This window comes from Oncorhynchus kisutch, linkage group LG28, assembly GCF_002021735.2.
Source record: "Oncorhynchus kisutch isolate 150728-3 linkage group LG28, Okis_V2, whole genome shotgun sequence".
Taxonomy (NCBI): domain Eukaryota; kingdom Metazoa; phylum Chordata; class Actinopteri; order Salmoniformes; family Salmonidae; genus Oncorhynchus; species Oncorhynchus kisutch.
Window position 1 is genome coordinate 33,984,766 of NC_034201.2, and position 18,761 is coordinate 34,003,526.

The 18,761-nt window shown below is 42.5% G+C and overlaps 1 protein-coding gene across 2 annotated transcripts in view; it reads right to left on the minus strand.

Moving 5' to 3' along the window:
• The window catches only part of LOC109873111 (double C2-like domain-containing protein beta), a 169,485-nt gene that overhangs the window by 62,973 nt on the left and 87,751 nt on the right, over positions 1-18,761 (minus strand). For both annotated transcript variants that reach the window (XM_031807722.1, XM_020464657.2), the window contains exon 3: positions 2,545-2,619. In XM_031807722.1, coding sequence (XP_031663582.1) covers positions 2,545-2,619 — 75 coding nt within the window. The remainder of the gene's footprint in view (positions 1-2,544; positions 2,620-18,761) is intronic.

Below are 18,761 nucleotides of genomic sequence, written 5' to 3' on the forward strand. Positions count from 1 at the left end.
GAGAGTTCACACGGAGGTCAAGGTGTCCAGACAGTTGGGGACAGCCTGGATGATTAGGAAACCCTTATTTGCAGCTGCTAAGTGGATTGTTGGCATGACAGAAGGCTAGATCACGGAGACAAAGATGACAATACGGCAAGACAACAGTATTTGTGGCCGGGAAATGGTAACAGACATGTAAAAAGAACTGGCTTGATCCGAAGGTACTACACTACAAGAATTTGATTAAAGGATTCAAAACCCTTGAACTGACATAATAAGTCACAGTGAAAGACTACCTGGAATTTGGTAATAAAATAAGGTCTTGGCTTGGCAATGAATGGAAGATGAGGATGGGCTAAACTTGAGGGGGTTGGAGAGAATGGGACAGCATGCGTCATCCCTTTGAATGGACACGATCAGCATGGATAAAATTAATTGCCAACCGTCTGATAACTGTAGACATAATCTGAAATTAGTAATGGCTCAATAGCTCTCTTCACTAATTAATCACTGTAACACTCTTCCTAAACTACTTGTCATAGGGCCCGATCTACCCTAAGCCAGTTTGATCAAATTAAATTGTATTTATCAAATGCGCCTAATACAATGGGTGTGATATCCCAGAAATGTTGCATATGCACAAAAAAGCTTATTTCTCTCAAATTTTGTGCACAAATTTGTTTACATCCCTGTTAGTGAGCATTTCTATTTTGCCCAGATAATCCATCCACCTGACAGGTGTGGCATATCAAGAAGCTGATTAAAACAGCATGATCATTACCCAGGTGCACCTTGTGCTGGGGACAATAAAAGGGCACTCTAATTTCTCTACCATAAGCCGCCTCCAACATCGTTTTAAAGAATTTGACAGTACGTGCAACTGGCCTCAAAACCGCAGACCACGTGTAACCACGCCGCTAAGGTCCTTCACATCTGCTTCTTCACTTGTGGGATCATCTGAGACCAGCCACCCGGACAAGTGATGAAATTGTGTGTTTGCACAACTGAAGAATCTCTCTGCAAACTGTCAGAAACCGTCTCAGGGAAGCTCATCTACGTGCTTGTCGTCCTCACCAGGGTCTTGACCTGACTGCAGTTCGGAGAAGTCTTCACAGAGGAATCCCTGTTTCAACCGCACACAGCATGTATGGTGTCGTGTTGGCGACCAGTTTGCTGATGTCAACGTTGTGTACAGAGTGCCCATGGTGGCGGTGGGGTTATGGTATGGGCATGCATAAGCTACAGACAACGAACACAATTGCATTTTATGGATAGCAATTTGAATGCACAGAGATAACATAACGAGATCCTGAGGCCCATTGTCGTGCCATTCATCCGCCGCCATCACCTCATGTTTCAGCATGATAATGTGCAGCTCCATGTCGCAATGATCTGTACACAATTATTGGAAGCTGAAAATGTCCCAGTTCTTCCATGGCTTGCATACTCATCAGACATGCTCATTGGGATGCTTTGGATCGACGTGTACGCCAGCGTGTTACAGTTCCCGCCATTATCCATCAACTTCGCAAAGCCATTGAAGAGGAGTGGGACAACATTGCACAACCCACAATCAACAGCCTGATCAACTCTATGCGAAGAAGATGGTGATCACACCAGATTCTGACTGGTTTCTGATCCACGCCCCTACTTTTTTTTGTTAAGGTATTTGTGACCAACAGATTAATATCTGTATTCCCAGTCATGTGAAATCCATAGATTAGGGCCTAATACAGTTACTGAAATTGACTGAATTCCTTATATGAACTGTAATTCAGTAAAATCTTTGACATTTTGCATGTTGCGTTTATATTTTTGCTCAATGTACATGAAGGCAGGGTAAAGTGACTAGCCATCAGGATAGATAATAATATGTGTAAAATAAAGAACAGAGTAGAAGCAGCAGAGTCGCAGCAACAGATAAACCTTCACGTAAGCTACTGTATATTCCAAGCATTCATAACAGGGCATGACAGTGTCCATTAATTTAAGATAATCAGACATGACACCATCTGATATGCAACACACAGGCCAATGACAACATTATGCATCAATGCATCACTGCATTTAGAGTATTAAAAGGACATTACACTCCAAAATCTAAGTTTGTCAGATGTTTTCAATAGTATCCTAATATCAAGATGAATCCATGTCCCACACCACCAGCACAATAAACCTGGAAATGATATGGTTCTTATCTTTTTATTCTTTTTGGACAGTGGCATATCGCTGGAACTACAAAGCAGATGGGCTTGGAGCTGGACTTATCTCAACAGAAGAACACATTTGAGGTCTGAAAACATCTCTGTTTTTGGAGTGTAATACACTTGGTGCTCTTGAGCCAAAAAGGGTCCCCTAAATGTCCAGAAATGACCTCATTGGAAAGAAAAGGGCACATCTCCTTGTTAGCCTATAAATTACAGATCGTATTGTATGAGGAAAGAAATATATTACTATTATCATAGTGCCTATGAACTGTACAGACGACACACATAATTTGAGTTAGCAACTAAACTACTATAATGTACCTTTTAATGTAAGTATAATAAGACAGGTACGTACCTTACTGGCCCCAGGCAGCAGGTGCAGTTTGACATATGGATCTGAGAGCCCGTTGTGGTCCATGGGTTTTAGCCCCTGTGGGAGAGACAGACAGAGAAGAGAGTGTCGTAAGACTTCACAAGGTAGTACCTGCCAGACATACAAGGCCACCTGACATCCAATTTAAGTCAAACACTTTTGCTTCTGTCAAGTGCACAACCTCGTCAGAAGAACAAAAGCCATGTCACCTAAATAGAAACTCCAGACGTGAGACCTGTTCCACAGCTGGCAAAATAACTTTTCCACAAACAAAAGATTCCATCTCACTGCCTCAGTCGACTTCAGAATGTGTTGAGAGAAGCTGAAATAACGAGTAAATATAACTCTTGTGAAGGTTAGCTCTCTAACAAGAGAACTAAAACGGTTCATATGAAGTACTGGTTCAGCATATGTGTTAGTAAATCAGCTATACTGTACAAAAATATAAACGCAAAATGGAACAATTTCAAAGATTTTATTGTTACAGTTCATAAAAGGACATCAGTCAATTGAAATGAATTCATTAGGTCCTAATCTATGAATTTCACATGACTGGGAATACAGATTTGTATTTGTTAGTCACAGAAAAGTAGGGGCGTGGATCAGAAAACCAGTCAGTATCTGGTGTGAACACCATTTGCCTCATGCAGCGTGACACGTCTCCTTCACATAGAGTTGAACCGGCTGTTGATTGTGGCCTATGGAATGTTGCCCCACTCCTCTTCAATGGCTGTGCGAAGTTACTGGACACTGGCGGGCACTGGAACACGCTGTCCTACATGTTAATCCATAGCATCCCAAACATGCTCAATGGGTGACCTGTCAGGTCACCAACACAAAATGTGAAGAAATCCAAGGGGTCTAAATACTTTTGCAAGGCACTGTATATTTCACTATATCAACCAAACACCATTGATGTGCAGCATCAGCTACTGCGGCAGTGAACGGAGTTGCCCAACCTTGTACTAGGCCATTGTCAGATGGACATGTATTAATATTTGAAGTTGCAATAAACAGATTGTTGTAACTCTTAGTTGTTTGTGACTTGTTTGCAATTGCCGAGTGTCAGCTGAATCAAAGTTGTACTTTTTCTCTCTCTCCCCATTAGTTAAGTTGAACTGTTTTCCTTTTGTGTGTGAGTTCGCACGTGTCTGTCTGTCTGCGTCAGTGCTATCCTATCTCCCAAACTTATTTGCTCAGCCATGTGTGGCATTTTTCTCCCAACACAGAGCAACACTTGGTAATGAACGTTTTTTTTGATCCCCATGAGTTTCGGGTGAACAAGTGCAAAGTTAATATTTCTATTTTCGTGAGGCGGCTACTCGCCTGGAAAACCTTTTATACATATTTGTGTGTGCCTAATCAAAAACTCATGTCACATTCCAATTCCACATCAAAACCAAACTATGAAAACTTTAAGAACAAAAAAGCTTGAAATATGATTGTAGGACTGAGTAGAGCAGAAGGGAATGAGTGTTTGTTCTCTGTTCCTACGTCGCTTCCTTTTAACAATCATTTGTTGGAGGTCCATTACTGCCTCTACTCTCTACGCTCTGAGCCTTTCCTCCTTTCATTCGCAGCATCTCATCTCCTCTACAAAGCCTCAGTTTGAGTCAGATGTTTGTGTGGGACACAGATGGATGTTCTCTTTGATAGTCCAGCGGTGCAAGTGTCTCCCCATTGTGCGAGCGGCTTCAGAGACGCTCCACATATGTGAATTGATAGGATCTGTCGTGGAATTGCGCCAGACAACAAAAAGGTTCCCAACACACACTTGTGGGCCTCACTACTCCAAGTTATGTTATGTTCTACTGTAGATACCACTACCAGTCTCTAGGCTGAACCCAATAGGATTCAGACACTTTGGAATAAGCTGTCTACAAGTAGCATGAAATATCAGATTTGCGTTTGACAGGCAACTCAAGGCTGATGTATTGAGTATATGTAGTGTTTAGTGAGTAGATGCTTCCCTAGGTAAATAGTTTTGTTCATGGTTTAAATAGCTAGCTGGCTGACATACAGTATGAGCCTAGGGGTGCTCCTTCACTCTGTTACATCGCTGAAGAGCTGAAGTAGCTTTGACGCACTATGATACTGTGTTCTTGCGTTGTCCCCAGAGTTGGGGTTAATTCCACAAATTAAATTAAATTCCCTCTCCCTGTAAATTCCATTTAACTCAATTCAAACTCCAGTTCAGTCTTTGAATTCAGAGATAATTCAATTTCTCTCAATTCCAATGTTAGGTACATTCCCCAAATTCCAATTTGAATTAAATTCCTTCAGGCTTTCAGGATGATAATGTCACTGTTCAGACAGGCTAGCTATACTGGAAATAAGAGTTGAAATGATTTAAAACAAATCCTGTACTCCATTTTTTATACTAATTGCCTTACTTCCATCAATTCAAGATTAAATATTTATACAGTTACAATTCAATTTCTATTGAAATAGTCCAAACAGTCTAATCCCAATCTAATCCCAATTCAATAATTTAAAGAATGTTGACATTTGAATTGAATTCAACATAAATTCTCCACTCCATGAGTGAATTTAATTGGAATTTCAAATTACATTGGAATTGACCAAAACCCTGACTGTTAGGCTGTATGGGTGGAAGCATTAAATACATGGTGAGGTAACACTCAACCAAAGCTCCCTGTGCAGCTACAACCTCCTCTACTCAGTTTTCTTCCTTACTGAAGACTAGCCCAGTCAACCGAAACAGAAGCAAGCGAGATCAGGCCAGTGTCCGAGATCAGAATAGTTCCACCAGGCTAGAGGAGGACCAGACATGGGCACTGGTCTGAAATACCTGGACATCTGGTTAAGTGTTCTACAGGATACCAGGTATGATGGCCAAAATTGAGCCATGAATGTCTCATTTAGAAAATGGTTGAAGTCAAGCATGAGAGGCCATCGTCGAATGACCAACTACAACCAAAGCTGAAATGCTTTCATCATCTAACAATTTTTTTGACATCTCTTTAAAGTAAAGACAGCGAATAGGCTATATCATACATATTTTCCCATTAAAACTTGAAACTATGGCACAAAAAAATGGCAGTTGATTGAAGGGACTGACATACAGTAGATACTATCTCCCTCCGTGGCAGTTACCACCCCACTGACCTTAACTCTAAACTGGGCAGAGATGCATTATGTGGGTTTGGTGTCGGATGAACAGATGATCATCCGCATGATCGCGGCCCTGATTGCCTAAGCCACCAGTGAATAGCCAGTTGATCATAATTATGGGGAAACGGGGGGAGATGATGGTTATGAAAGACAGATGGGCACCATGCAATAGTGTATCCACACACCTCACACATAGTCATTAATTCCCCTTGATGCTGCCTTTGTGTGTTGTGCCTGGTCTACGCCTCCATCCGGCCCCTTTCCCCACATGCCTGGAAATGTCTGAATTTGTTGAATCAAATCAAGTCCTCTTTATCTTTAATATTACCCTTCCTTACTTCATCTCCTTACGCAAGGAGGTGTGTGTGATTGGGCAAGGCAGAATACATGTTTGTGAATGTAGAGATTAGTTTCAGTGAAATGCTGGAGGGAATTGGAGGGATGTAAGAAGTCTTGTAGATAACCTAAGCTTCATGGCCAGCCTATGAGCTAGAGTTTACATGGCTTGTGTGGAATTTCATTCTGTTAAAGGCCCAGTACCGTTAAAAAATATATTTTACTCAGTTGTATCAATATTTCCACACTATGAGGTTGAAATAATAGAGTTAAATTGTGAAAATTATGATAATGCCTCTTAGTGTTGGAGCTGTTTGAAAAGAGTGGCTGAAATTTCAGCCTGTTTTGGTGGGATGGAGTTTGGCCTGCCTGGTGACATCATCATCCGGTAAATTAGTTAATAGACCAATAAGAAAGACTTCCAAAGCTAGATTTCAGACTTCCCATCCTCACTTAGACCACTTCCAGACAGTCCTAGCAAAATTCTTGCTTGAGAAATTACTCTATGCAAAGAAGCTATTTTTGTTTCTTTTGACTATTTTAATTAGAGAAAACAAATCACAGTAAGGTAAGTAATTGTTACCTCAAAATGATTTGATATTGAGATAACAATGGCTGCATTGGATCTTTAAGCTTTAATTATATTCAAGTAAACAGGAGTTTGGCAAATTTCAAATGGTGTAGGATACACTCACTGTTTTTCTTACCTATTTATCAAAGAAGCCACAGGCAGCTGCTGCAAAGTATGCATACCTTTATCTTTCAGCTTGTGTGGGATTGCACACAATTGCCCCAAAAACACAAAGTCTAATTTATCTCAGATTTAAAAATTTAAAAAAACTAACCCACTGTTTGCTTAAAACGTAAATGTTCTTAATACATTCTGTCTAGCATCTGGGCTACATCTGGAGACCCTTTTCCCAGTTGCTGCATTTTGGCCTTATTCCCTGCCACATTTAACTGTCTCTGGCATATGTCTTTGTTAGCATATCTGACTGGCCTGTGTACCTGCAGAGGGTACCTGCAGAGGCATCAATCACTAACAGCAGTGATAATGGAATAGATGAGTTGGGGTGGAGATCCCAGAGTAACAGTCAGGGTGGGGTTAAGAGACAATTTATGCTTAATCCGAAAATGTGGTCGTGGGTGCAGTATGGATAGTGTGACGCAATTGCAGAGCCTACTGAGGAATGCAGAGGCCAAATTTTGTAACAATGCAAAGGGCTCCGTACAGCTCCGCATTGACATGCTTTCTTGATGGTAGGTGGGGGCGGGAGGTCCAGTATAAACACAAACTCACTTCCTTGATGCAGATGTCAGATTGACTGTGCAGAGCCTTTAACTTATAAAGAAATTAAATCCGCTTTGTGTTTTTTTCCTACGCCACTGGTCCAAATGTATAGTATACTGTAGGATGTATGCCCAATTTAGAAAGGCTCTATTTTCTCTCTTTCTTAAAACTGCAATGTTGGAAAAGGGCTTGTATGAATTTCACAGTATTTGGCGCATGTGACAAATATCATTTGATTTGAAAGGCTCCACTACTTTACCTGTAGATTCATAGACTTTCAGGTACTGCACATAAACTTACACCGATAAAACAAATATACCCCGTACCCTCAGCCTGAATCTGGCACTGAATGGTGTGGCTGTTGAACAAGTTCAGGACTGTTGCTCTCGAATCTGCAGGAACTACTCACATCCATACACCCTCCCCCCCTTAGATCAGGGATGGACAACTGGTGGTTCCTGCAGACTCACAAGCAACTGCGGCACCTCATGATGAGTTCAGATTTTTTAAGGCCCCTAAGCCCATCAAAGTTAGCCATCCCTGCCTTAGATTGTAAACTGTCATGGTCAAAACATACACTGAAGATTTAATGGTTGTAGAGGTCTGTCCATGATAAAGAGATGCTCTGCTTTTTTGACACCACAAAGCAAGTCCTGCAGGCTCTTAGTTTCATCTTATCTTGATTATTGTCCAGTCATATGGTCAAGTGCTGCAAAGAAGGACCTAGTTAAGCTGCAGCTGGCCAGGAACAGAGCGGCATGTTTTGCTCTTCATCATAATCAGATGGCTAACATCAATACAATGAATGCCAGTCTCTCTTGGCAAAGAGTTGAGGAAAGACTGATTTTCAATGTACCAAAACACAAAACAAGGACGAATTCAAAACTTTGAATGATTCAATTTAAATAATTACACAAAATTCTTGCAAATAGAATGTTATATATATGGGGGATACAATTTTCCCAGCTCTGCGGATTTTGCTGCAAGGAGGCAGAGTCATTAGATCATTTATTTTGGTACTGTCCATATGTAGCTCGTTTTTGGTCACAGGTCCAGGAATGGCTGAAGAATTGCAATATTTACCTAGAAATAACACTGCAGATAGCAATACTGGGTGATTTGAAAAGTCACAGTCAATCGATCAATAATATAATCATTATTTTTGTAAAAAAATATATTTTTAATTTACAATCTGTTGAAACTATGAGAATAGAAAGGTTCAGTACTGTGAAGCATCACAGCACAGTTGAGAAATATATGGCAAATAACGCCATTCATTTTGGATTTCTAAGAGTTAGATGGGAGGGGTTGAATGGAGCTGAAGGGTTGGACGAATAACAACAAGATAACAAATGTAAAACTTACGGGGTCTGTAAAATGTATATAGGTTCAGAACATTTGTGAAATAGCACAGTTACAAATATAAATCAAACTGGACGGACATCAGAAATAGAGGAAGAACAGGACTAAAAACAAACAAAATATAACTACTGTAAAATAGATTGTGTCTGCAAAATGTGTATAGTATGTATAAACAGAAGGTAGAAGCCTAAGTGTTTTTGTTTATTAGATTACTCCAATTGGGGGAGGGGTTGTAGGGTTTGCGTGGAATAATAAAGGTATATACAAAAAAAAGTGTGTATGTGTATACAGTTGAAGTCGGAAGTTTACATACACTTAGGTTGGAGTCATTAAAACTCGTTTTTCAACCACTCCACAAATTTCTTGTTAACAAACTATAGTTTTGGCAAGTTGGTTAGGACATCTACTTTGTGCATGACACAAGTAATTTTTCCAACAGTAGTGTACAAACAGATTATTTCACTTATACTGTATCACAATTCCAGTGGGTCATAAGTTTACATACACTAAGTTGACTGTGCCTTTAAACAGCTTAGAAAATTCCCGGAAATTATGTCATGGCTTTAGAAGCTTCTGATGGGCTAATTGTCATCATTTGAGTCAATTGGAGGTGTACCTGGTATCGGCCACAGCCCACAAGCTTTAACTTCCCAACTGATGTTCCTGTGATTTTGACGCCATTTCCAGTCACAACTTGCAGACTTGTTTACGTGCTGCTGTGCGTTTTGTTGCCAACCTTACTTTGCTACCTGACAACTTTAAATTTTTACTTTTTAATTACCGTTTATGGTTTTGGTTTTTCTTTTTTTTTTCATTCAACTTTTTCACTCCGGACGCTTTATCTGGACATAGTTCGTCAGCAATCGTTAGGCAAGGGTAATTTCAGTGTAGGAAAGGATGAAACAGCGTCTGTGCCACCAGTAAGTACAGATAGTAACGTTAGTATAAATCCCCTCGCACAGTCCCGCAGCCGGACAACTTTCTCACGGTTTCTGGAGGGAAATGCTGTAGGAATGCTCAACCGGTGTCACTCATTCAGCCGACAGAAACTTTCAACCGGTTTTCCCCATTAAGCAACGAGTCGGTGTCAGAGGCCAAGACTTCTCTGGTCTCTACTCCTCCCTTACGGGGTCTGTCACGCAAAAGCTTCCCACCATTAGCTCTGACAAATAGAAAACTCTAGTCATTGGCGACTCCTTTACCCGCAGTATTAGACTTAAAACGAATCATCCAGCGATCATACACTGTTTACCAGGGGGCAGGGCTACCGACGTTAAGGCTAATCTGAAGATGGTGCTGGCTAAAGCTAAAACTGGCGAGTGTAGAGAGTATAGAGATATTGTTATCCACGTCAGCACCAACGATGTTAGGATGAAACAGTCAGAGATCACCAAGCGCAACATAGCTTCAGCGTGTAAATCAGCTAGAAAGATGTGTCGGCATTGAGTAATTGTCTCTGGCCCCCTCCCAGTTAGGGGGAGTGATGAGCTCTACAGCAGAGTCTCACAACTCAATCGCTGGTTGAAAACTGTTTTCTGCCCCTCCCAAAAGATAGAATTTGTAGATAATTGGCCCTCTTTCTGGGACTCACCCACAAACAGGACCAAGCCTGACCTGCTGAGGAGTGACGGACTCCATCCTAGCTGGAGGGGTGCTCTCATATTATCTACCAACATAGACAGGGCTCTAACTCCTCTAGCTCCACAATGAAATAGGGTGCAGGCCAGGCAGCAGGCTGTTAGCCAGCCTGCCAGCATAGTGGAGTCTGCCACTTGCACAGTCAGTGTAGTCAGCTCAGCTATCCCCATTGAGACCGTGTCTGTGCCTCGACCTAGGTTGGGCAAAACTAAACATGGCGGTGTTCGCCTTAGCAATCTAACTAGGATAAAGACCTCCTCCATTCCTGTCATTATTGAAAGAGATCAAGATACCTCACATCTCGAAATAGGGATACTTAATGTAAGACCCCTTACTTCAAAGGCAATTATAGTCAATTAAATAATCACTGATCATAATCTTGATGTGATTGGCCAGACTGAAACATGGCTTAAGCCTGATGAATTTACTGTGTTAAATGAGGCCTCACCTCCTGGCCACACTAGTGACCATATCCCCCATGCATCCTGCAAAGGCGGAGGTGTGGCTAACATTTACAATAGCAAATTTCAAATTTCTTTTGAGCTTCTAGTCATGAAATCTATGCAGCCTACTCAATCACTTTTTATAGCTACTGTTTACAGGCCTCCTGGGCCATATACAGCGTTCCTCACTGAGTTCCCTGAATTCCTATCGGACCTTGTAGTCATAGCAGGTAATATTCACATTTTTGGTGATTTCAATATTCACATGGAAAAGTCTACAGACCCACTGTCTATGTGTCAGGGGAGAAGCTCCAGGTGGTATCCGATTTTATGTACCTTGGCATCATACTTGATTCCAACCTCTCTTTTAAAAAGCATGTGAAAAAGGTAATTCAAATAACCAAATTCAACCTAGCTAATTTCCGATTTATACGAAATTGTTTGACTACAGAGGTAGCAAAACTGTACTTCAAATCTATGATACTCCCCCACTTAACATACTGCTTGACTAGTTGGGCCCAAGCTTGCTGTACAACATTAAAACCTATTCAATCTGTCTACAAACAGGCTCTCAAAGTGCTTGATAGGAAGCCCAATAGCCATCATCATTGTCACATCCTTAGAAAGCATGAGCTCTTGAGTTGGGAAAATCTTGTGCAATACACCGACGCATGTCTTGTATTCAAGATCCTTAATGGCCTGGCTCCCCCTCCACTCAATATTTTTGTTAAACAGAAAACCCAGACATATGGCAGCAGATCCACAAGGTCTGCCATGAGAGGTGACTGTATAGTTCCCCTAAGGAAAAGCACCTTTAGTAAATCTGCATTCTCTGTGAGAGTTTCCAATGTCTGGAATACACTGCCATCAGACACACATAACTGCACCACATATCACACTTTCACAAAATGCTTGAAGACATGGCTAAAGGTCAATTAGATTTGTGAACATGGTCCCTAGCTGTGTGTTGCCGCTCTCCATGTTGTCTGTTGTCTGTAGCTTGTGAGGTGTGGAAACACTTTGTTGCTTTTATGAATTTTGACTTGCTGCTTTTTGTGCTATGCTGCTCTGTCTGTATGCTACGTCTTGCTTGTCCTATGTTGCTCTGTCTGTATGCTATGTCTTGCTTGTCCTATGTTGCTATGTCTTGCTTGTTCTATGTTGCTATTGTCTATATTGTAATTGTTTTTAATAACCTGCCCAGGGACTGCGGTTGAAAATTTGCCGGCTGGCTAAAACCGGCACTTTTACTGAAACGTTGATTAATGTGCACTGTCCCTGTAAAAATAAAAAATAAACTCAAACTCAAACTCCAAAAGGCTTTCGGAGCCATCATCGACTCAGTGGGTTTTGTCCAACATGTCTCTGGACCTACTCACTGTCACAGTCATACTCTAGACCTAGTTTTGTCCCATGGAATAAATGTTGTGGATCTTAATGTTTTTCCTCATAATCCTGGACTATCGGACCACCATTTTATTACGTTTGCAATTGCAACAAATAATCTGCTCAGACCCCAACCAAGGAACATCAAAAGATGTGCTATAAATTCACAGACAACACAAAGATTCCTTGATGTCTTTCCAGACTCCCTCTGTCTACCCAAGGACACCAGAGGACAAAAATGAGTTAACCACCTAACTGAGGAACTCAATTTAACCTTGCGCAATACCCTAGATGCAGTTGCACCCCTAAAAACTAAAAACATTTCTCATAAGAAACTATCTCCCTGGTATAAAGAAAATACCTGAGCTCTGAAGCAAGCTTCCAGAAAATTGGAACGGAAATGGAGCCACACCAAACTGGAAGTCTTCCGACTAGCTTGGAAAGACATTACCGTGCAGTATCGAAGAGCCCTCACTGCTGCTCGATCATCCTATTTTTCCAATTTAATTGAGGAAAATAAGAACAATCCGAAATTCCTTTTTGATACTGTCGCAAAGCTCACTAAAAAGCAACGTTCCCCAAGAGAGGATGGCTTTCACTTCAGCAGTAATAAATTCATGAACTTTTTTGATGAAAAGATCATGATTATTAGAAAGAAAATTATGGACTCCTCTTTAAGTCTGCGTATTCCTTAAAAGCTCAGTTGTCCTGAGTCTGCACAACTCTGCCAGGACCTAGGATCAAGAGAGACACTCAAGTGTTTTAGTACTATATCTCTTGACACAATGATGAAAATAATCATGGCCTCTAAACCGTCAAGCTGCATACTGGACCCTATTCCAACTAAACTACTGAAAGAGCTGCTTCCTGTGCTTGGCCCTCCTATGTTGAACATAGTAAACGGCTCTCTATCCACCGGATGTGTACCAAACTCACTAAAAGTGGCAGTAATATAGCCTCTCTTGAAAAAGCCAAACCTTGACCCATAAAATATAAAAAACTATCGGCCTATATCGAATCTTCCATTCCTCTCAAATATTTTAGAAAAGGCTGTTGCACAGCAACTCACTGCCTTCCTGAAGACAAACAATGTATACTAAATGCTTCAGTCTGGTTTTAGACTCCATCATAGCACTGAGACTGCACGTGTGAAGGTGGTTAATGACCTTTTAATGGCATCAGACCGAGGCTCTGCATCTGTACTTGTGCTCCTAGACCTTAGTGCTGCTTTTGATACCATCGATCACCACATTCTTTTGGAGAGATTGGAAACCCAAATTGGTCTATACGGACAAGTTCTGGCCTGGTTTAGATCTTATCTGTCGGAAAGATATCAGTTTGTCTCTGTGAATGGTTTGTCCTCTGACAAATCAACTGTAAATTTCGGTGTTTCTCAAGATTCCGTTTTAGGACCACTATTGTTTTCATTATATATTTTACCTCTTGGGGATGTCATTCGAAAACATAATGTTAACTTCCACTGCTATGCGGATGACACACACCTGTACATTTCAATGAAACATGGTGAAGCCCCAAAATTGCCCTCGCTAGAAGTATGTGTTTCAGACATAAGGAAGTGGATGGCTGCAAACTTTCTACTTTTAAACTCGGACAAAACAGAGATGCTTGTTCTAGGTCCCAAGAAACAAAGAGATCTTCTGTTGAATCTGACAATTAATCTTAATGGTTGTACAGAACCAAAACATTTGATCATATTACTCCAGTGCTAGCCTCCCTACTCTGGCTTCCTGTCAAGGCAAGGGCTGATTTCAAGGTTTTACTGCTAACCTACAAAGCATTACATGGGCTTGCTCCTACCTATCTCTCTGATTTGGTCCTGCCGTACATACCTACACGTACGCTACGGTCACAAGATGCAGGCCTCCTAATTGTCCCTACAATTTCTAAGCAAACAGCTGGAGGCAGGGCTTTCTCCTATAGAGCTCAATTTTTATGGAATGGTCTGCCTACCCATGTGAGAGACGCAAACTCGGTCTCAACCTTTAAGTCTTATTGAAGACTCATCTCTTCAGTGGGTCATATGAATGAGTGTAGTCTGGCCCAGGAGTGTGAAGGTGAACGGAAAGGCTCTGGAGCAACGAACCGCCCTTGCTGTCTCTGCCTGGCCGGTTCTCCTCTTTCCACTGGGATTTTCTGCCTCTAACCCTATTACAGGGGCTGAGTCACTGGCTTACTGGGGCTCTTTCATACCATCACTAGGAGGGGTGCTTCACTTGAGTGGGTTGAGTCACTGATGTGATCTTCCTGTCTGGGTTGGCGCCCCCCCTTGGGTTGTGCCGTGGCGGAGATCTTTGTGGGCTATACTCGGCCTTGTCTCAGGATGGTAAGTTGGTGGTTGAAGATATCCCTCTAGTGGTGTGGGGGCTGTGCTTTGGCAAGGTGGGTGGGGTTATATCCTTCCTGTTTGGCCCTGTCCGGGGGTGTCATCGGTTGGGGCCACAGTGTCTCCTGACCCCTCCTGTCTCAGTCTCCAGTATTTATGCTGCAGTAGTTTATGTGTTGGGGGGCTAGGGTCAGTCTGTTATATCTGGAGTACTTCTCCTGTCCTATTCGGTGTCCTGTGTGAATTTAAGTGTGCTCTCTCTAATTCTCTCTTTCTCTCTTTCTTTCTCTCTCTCAGAGGACCAGAGCCCTAGGACCATGCCTCAGGACTACCTGACATGATGACTCCTTGCTGTCCCCAGTCCACCTGGCCGTGCTGCTGCTCCAGTTTCAACTGTTCTGCCTGTGATTATTATTATTTGACCATGCTGGTCATTTATGAACATTTGAACATTTTGGCCATGTTCTGTTATAATCTCCACCCGGCACAGCCAGAAGAGGACTGTCCACTCCACATAGCCTGGGTCCTCTCTAGGTTTCTTCCTAGGGTTTGGCCTTTCAAGGGAGTTTTTCCTAGCCACCGTGCTTCTACACTGCATTGCTTGTTGTTTGGGGTTTTAGGCTGGGTTTCTGTACAGCACTTTGAGATATCAGCTGATGTACGAATGTACGGGCTATATAAATACATTTGATTTGATTTACCTCTGGATGTATTTCAATGCCTACCTTCAAACTCAAGGCCTACCTTCAAAATCTAAAGAAATCAGCCAAGACATCAGAAAAAAAATTATAGACCACCACAAGTCTGAAAAAATTGTAGACCACACCTCCTCATCCTTAAGAGCAACTGAAGGTACCACTTTCATCTGTACAAACAATGGTACGCAAGTATAAACACCATGGGACCACACAGCCGTCATACTGCTCAGGAAGGAGATGCGTTCTGTCTCCTAGAGATGAACGTACTTTGGTGTGAAAAGTGCAAATCAATTCCAGAACAACAGCAAAGGACCTTGTGAAGATGCTGGAGGAAACAGGTACAAAAGTGTCTATATCCACAGTAAAACGAGTCCTATATCGACATAACCTGAAAGGCCGCTCAACAAGGAAGAAGCCACTGCTCCAAAACAGCCATAAAAAAGCCACACTACGGTTTGCAAATGCACATGGGGACAAAGATCGTACTTTTTGGAGAAATGTCCTCTGGTCTGAGGAAACAAAAATAGAACTGTTTGGCATCATTATGTTTGGAGGAAAAGGGGGGGCTTGCAAGCCGAAGAACACCATCCCAACCATGAAGCACTGGAGAGGCAGCATCATGTTGTGGGGGTGCTTCGCTGCAGGAGAGACTGGTGCACTTCACAAAATAGATGGCATCATGAGGTAGGAAAATTATGTGGATATATTGAAGCAACATCTGAAGACATCAGTCAGGAAGTTAAAGCATGGTTGCAAATGGGTCTTCCAAATGGACAATGACCCCAAGCATACTTCCAAAGTTGTGGAAAAATGGCTTAAGGACAACAAAGTCAAGGTATTGGAGTGGCCATCACAAAGCCCTGACCTCAATCCCATAGAAAATGTGTGGGCAGAACTGAAAAAGCATGTGCGAGCAAGGAGGCCTACAAACCTGACTCAGTTACCCCAGCTCTGTCAGGAGGAATGGGCTAAAATTCACCCAACTTATTGTGGAAGCTTGTGGAAGGCTACCCGAAACGTTTGACCCAAGTTAAACAATTTAAAGGCAATGCTACCAAATACTAATTGAGTGTATGTACATTTGACCCACTGGGAATGTGATGAAATAAATAAAGCTGAAATAAATCATTCTCTACTATTATTCTGACATTTCACATTCTTAAAATAAAATTGGTGATCCTAACTGACCATAGACAGGCAATTTTTACTTGGATAAAAAGTCAGGAATTGTGAATAACTGAGTTTAAATTTATTTGGCTAACTTCTTAGTAGTAGTATTGAATAGTTTGAATGAATAAGGTGCCCAGAGGTGCCCAGAGCTAACTGCCTGCTACTCAGTCCCCGAAGCTAAGATATGCATATTATCATATTTGGATAGAGAACACTCTGACATTTCTAAAACTGTTTGAATGATGTCTGTGAGTATAACATAACTCATATGGCAGGCAAAAACATGAGAAAAAAATCCAACCAGGAAGTGGGAAATCTGACGTTTGTAGGTTTTCAACTCTTGGCATATCGAATGCACAGTGGGATATTGGTCATATTGCACTTCCTAAGGCTTCTACTAGATGTCAACTGTCTTTAGAACCTTTTTTGATGCTTCTACTGTGAAGAGAGGGGAATGAGTCAGTGCTCTGGCAGAGGGCCATGAGCTGACCACGCTTGTTCACGTAAGAGCAAGCTCTGTTCCATTGCATTTCTACAGACATAGGAATTCTCTGGTTGGAACATTATTGAAGATTTCTGATTTGTGAACTGAACGTGCTAACAAACAAAAAAACGACTCCGAAAGAGAGGGAAACGAGGCGGTCTTCTGGTCAGACTCCGGAGACGGGCACACCGTGCACCACTCCCTAGCATTCTTCTTGCCAATGTCCAGTCTCTTGACAACAAGGTTGATGAAATCCGAGCAAGGGTAGCATTCCAGAGGGACATCAGAGACTGTAACTTCCTTTGCTTCACGGAAACATGGCTCACTGGAGAGACGCTATCCGAAGCGGTGCAGCCAACGGGTTTCTCCACGCATCGCGCCGACAGAAACAAACATCTTTCTGGTAAGAAGAGGGGCGGGGGCGTATGCCTCATGGCCAACGTGACATGGTGTGATGAAAGAAACATACAGGAACTCAAATCCTTCTGTTCACCTGATTTAGAATTCCTCACAATCAAATGTAGACCGCATTATCTACCAAGAGAATTCTCTTCGATTATAATCACAGCCGTATATATCCCCCCCCAAGCAGACACATCGATGGCTCTGAACGAACTTTATTTAACTCTCTGCAAACTGGAAACGATTTATCCGGAGGCTGCATTCATTGTAGCTGGGGATTTTAACAAGGCTAATCTGAAAACAAGACTCCCTAAATTTTATCAGCATATCAATTGCGCAACCAGGGGTGGAAAGACCTTGGATCATTGTTACTCTAACTTCCGCGACGCATATAAGGCCCTGCCACGCCCCCCTTTCGGAAAAGCTGACCACGACTCCATTTTGTTGATCCCTGCCTACAGACAGAAACTAAAACAAGAGGCTCCCACGCTGAGGTCTGTCCAACGCTGGTCCGACCAAGCTGACTCCACACTCCAAGACTGCTTCCATCACGTGGACTGGGAGATGTTTCGTATTGCGTCAGATAACAACATTGACGAATACGCTGATTCGGTGTGCGAGTTCATTAGAACGTGCGTTGAAGATGTCGTTCCCATAGCAACGATTAAAACATTCCCTAACCAGAAACCGTGGATTGATGGCAGCATTCGTGTGAAACTGAAAGCGCGAACCACTGCTTTTAATCAGGGCAAGGTGTCTGGTAACATGACCGAATACAAACAGTGCAGCTATTCCCTCCGCAAGGCTATCAAACAAGCTAAGCGCCAGTACAGAGACAAAGTAGAATCTCAATTCAACGGCTCAGACACAAGAGGCATGTGGCAGGGTCTACAGTCAATCACGGACTACAGGAAGAAATCCAGCCCAGTCACGGACCAGGATGTCTTGCTCCCAGGCAGACTAAATAACTTTTTTGCCCGCTTTGAGGACAATACAGTGCCACTGACACGGCCTGCAACGAAAACATGCGGTCTCTCCTTCACTGCAGCCGAGGTGAGTAAGACATTTAAACGTGTTAACCCTCGCAAGGCTGCAGGCCCAGACGGCATCCCCAGCCGCGCCCTCAGAGCATGCGCAGACCAGCTGGCCGGTGTGTTTACGGACATATTCAATCAATCCCTATACCAGTCTGCTGTTCCCACATGCTTCAAGAGGGCCACCATTGTTCCTGTTCCCAAGAAAGCTAAGGTAACTGTGCTTTGAGAGACTAGTCAAGGACCATATCACCTCCACCCTACCTGACACCCTAGACCCACTCCAATTTGCTTACCGCCCAAATAGGTCCACAGACGATGCAATCTCAACCACACTGCACACTGCCCTAACCCATCTGGACAAGAGGAATACCTATGTGAGAATGCTGTTCATCGACTACAGCTCGGCATTCAACACCATAGTACCCTCCAAGCTCGTCATCAAGCTCAAGACCCTGGGTCTCGACCCCGCCCTG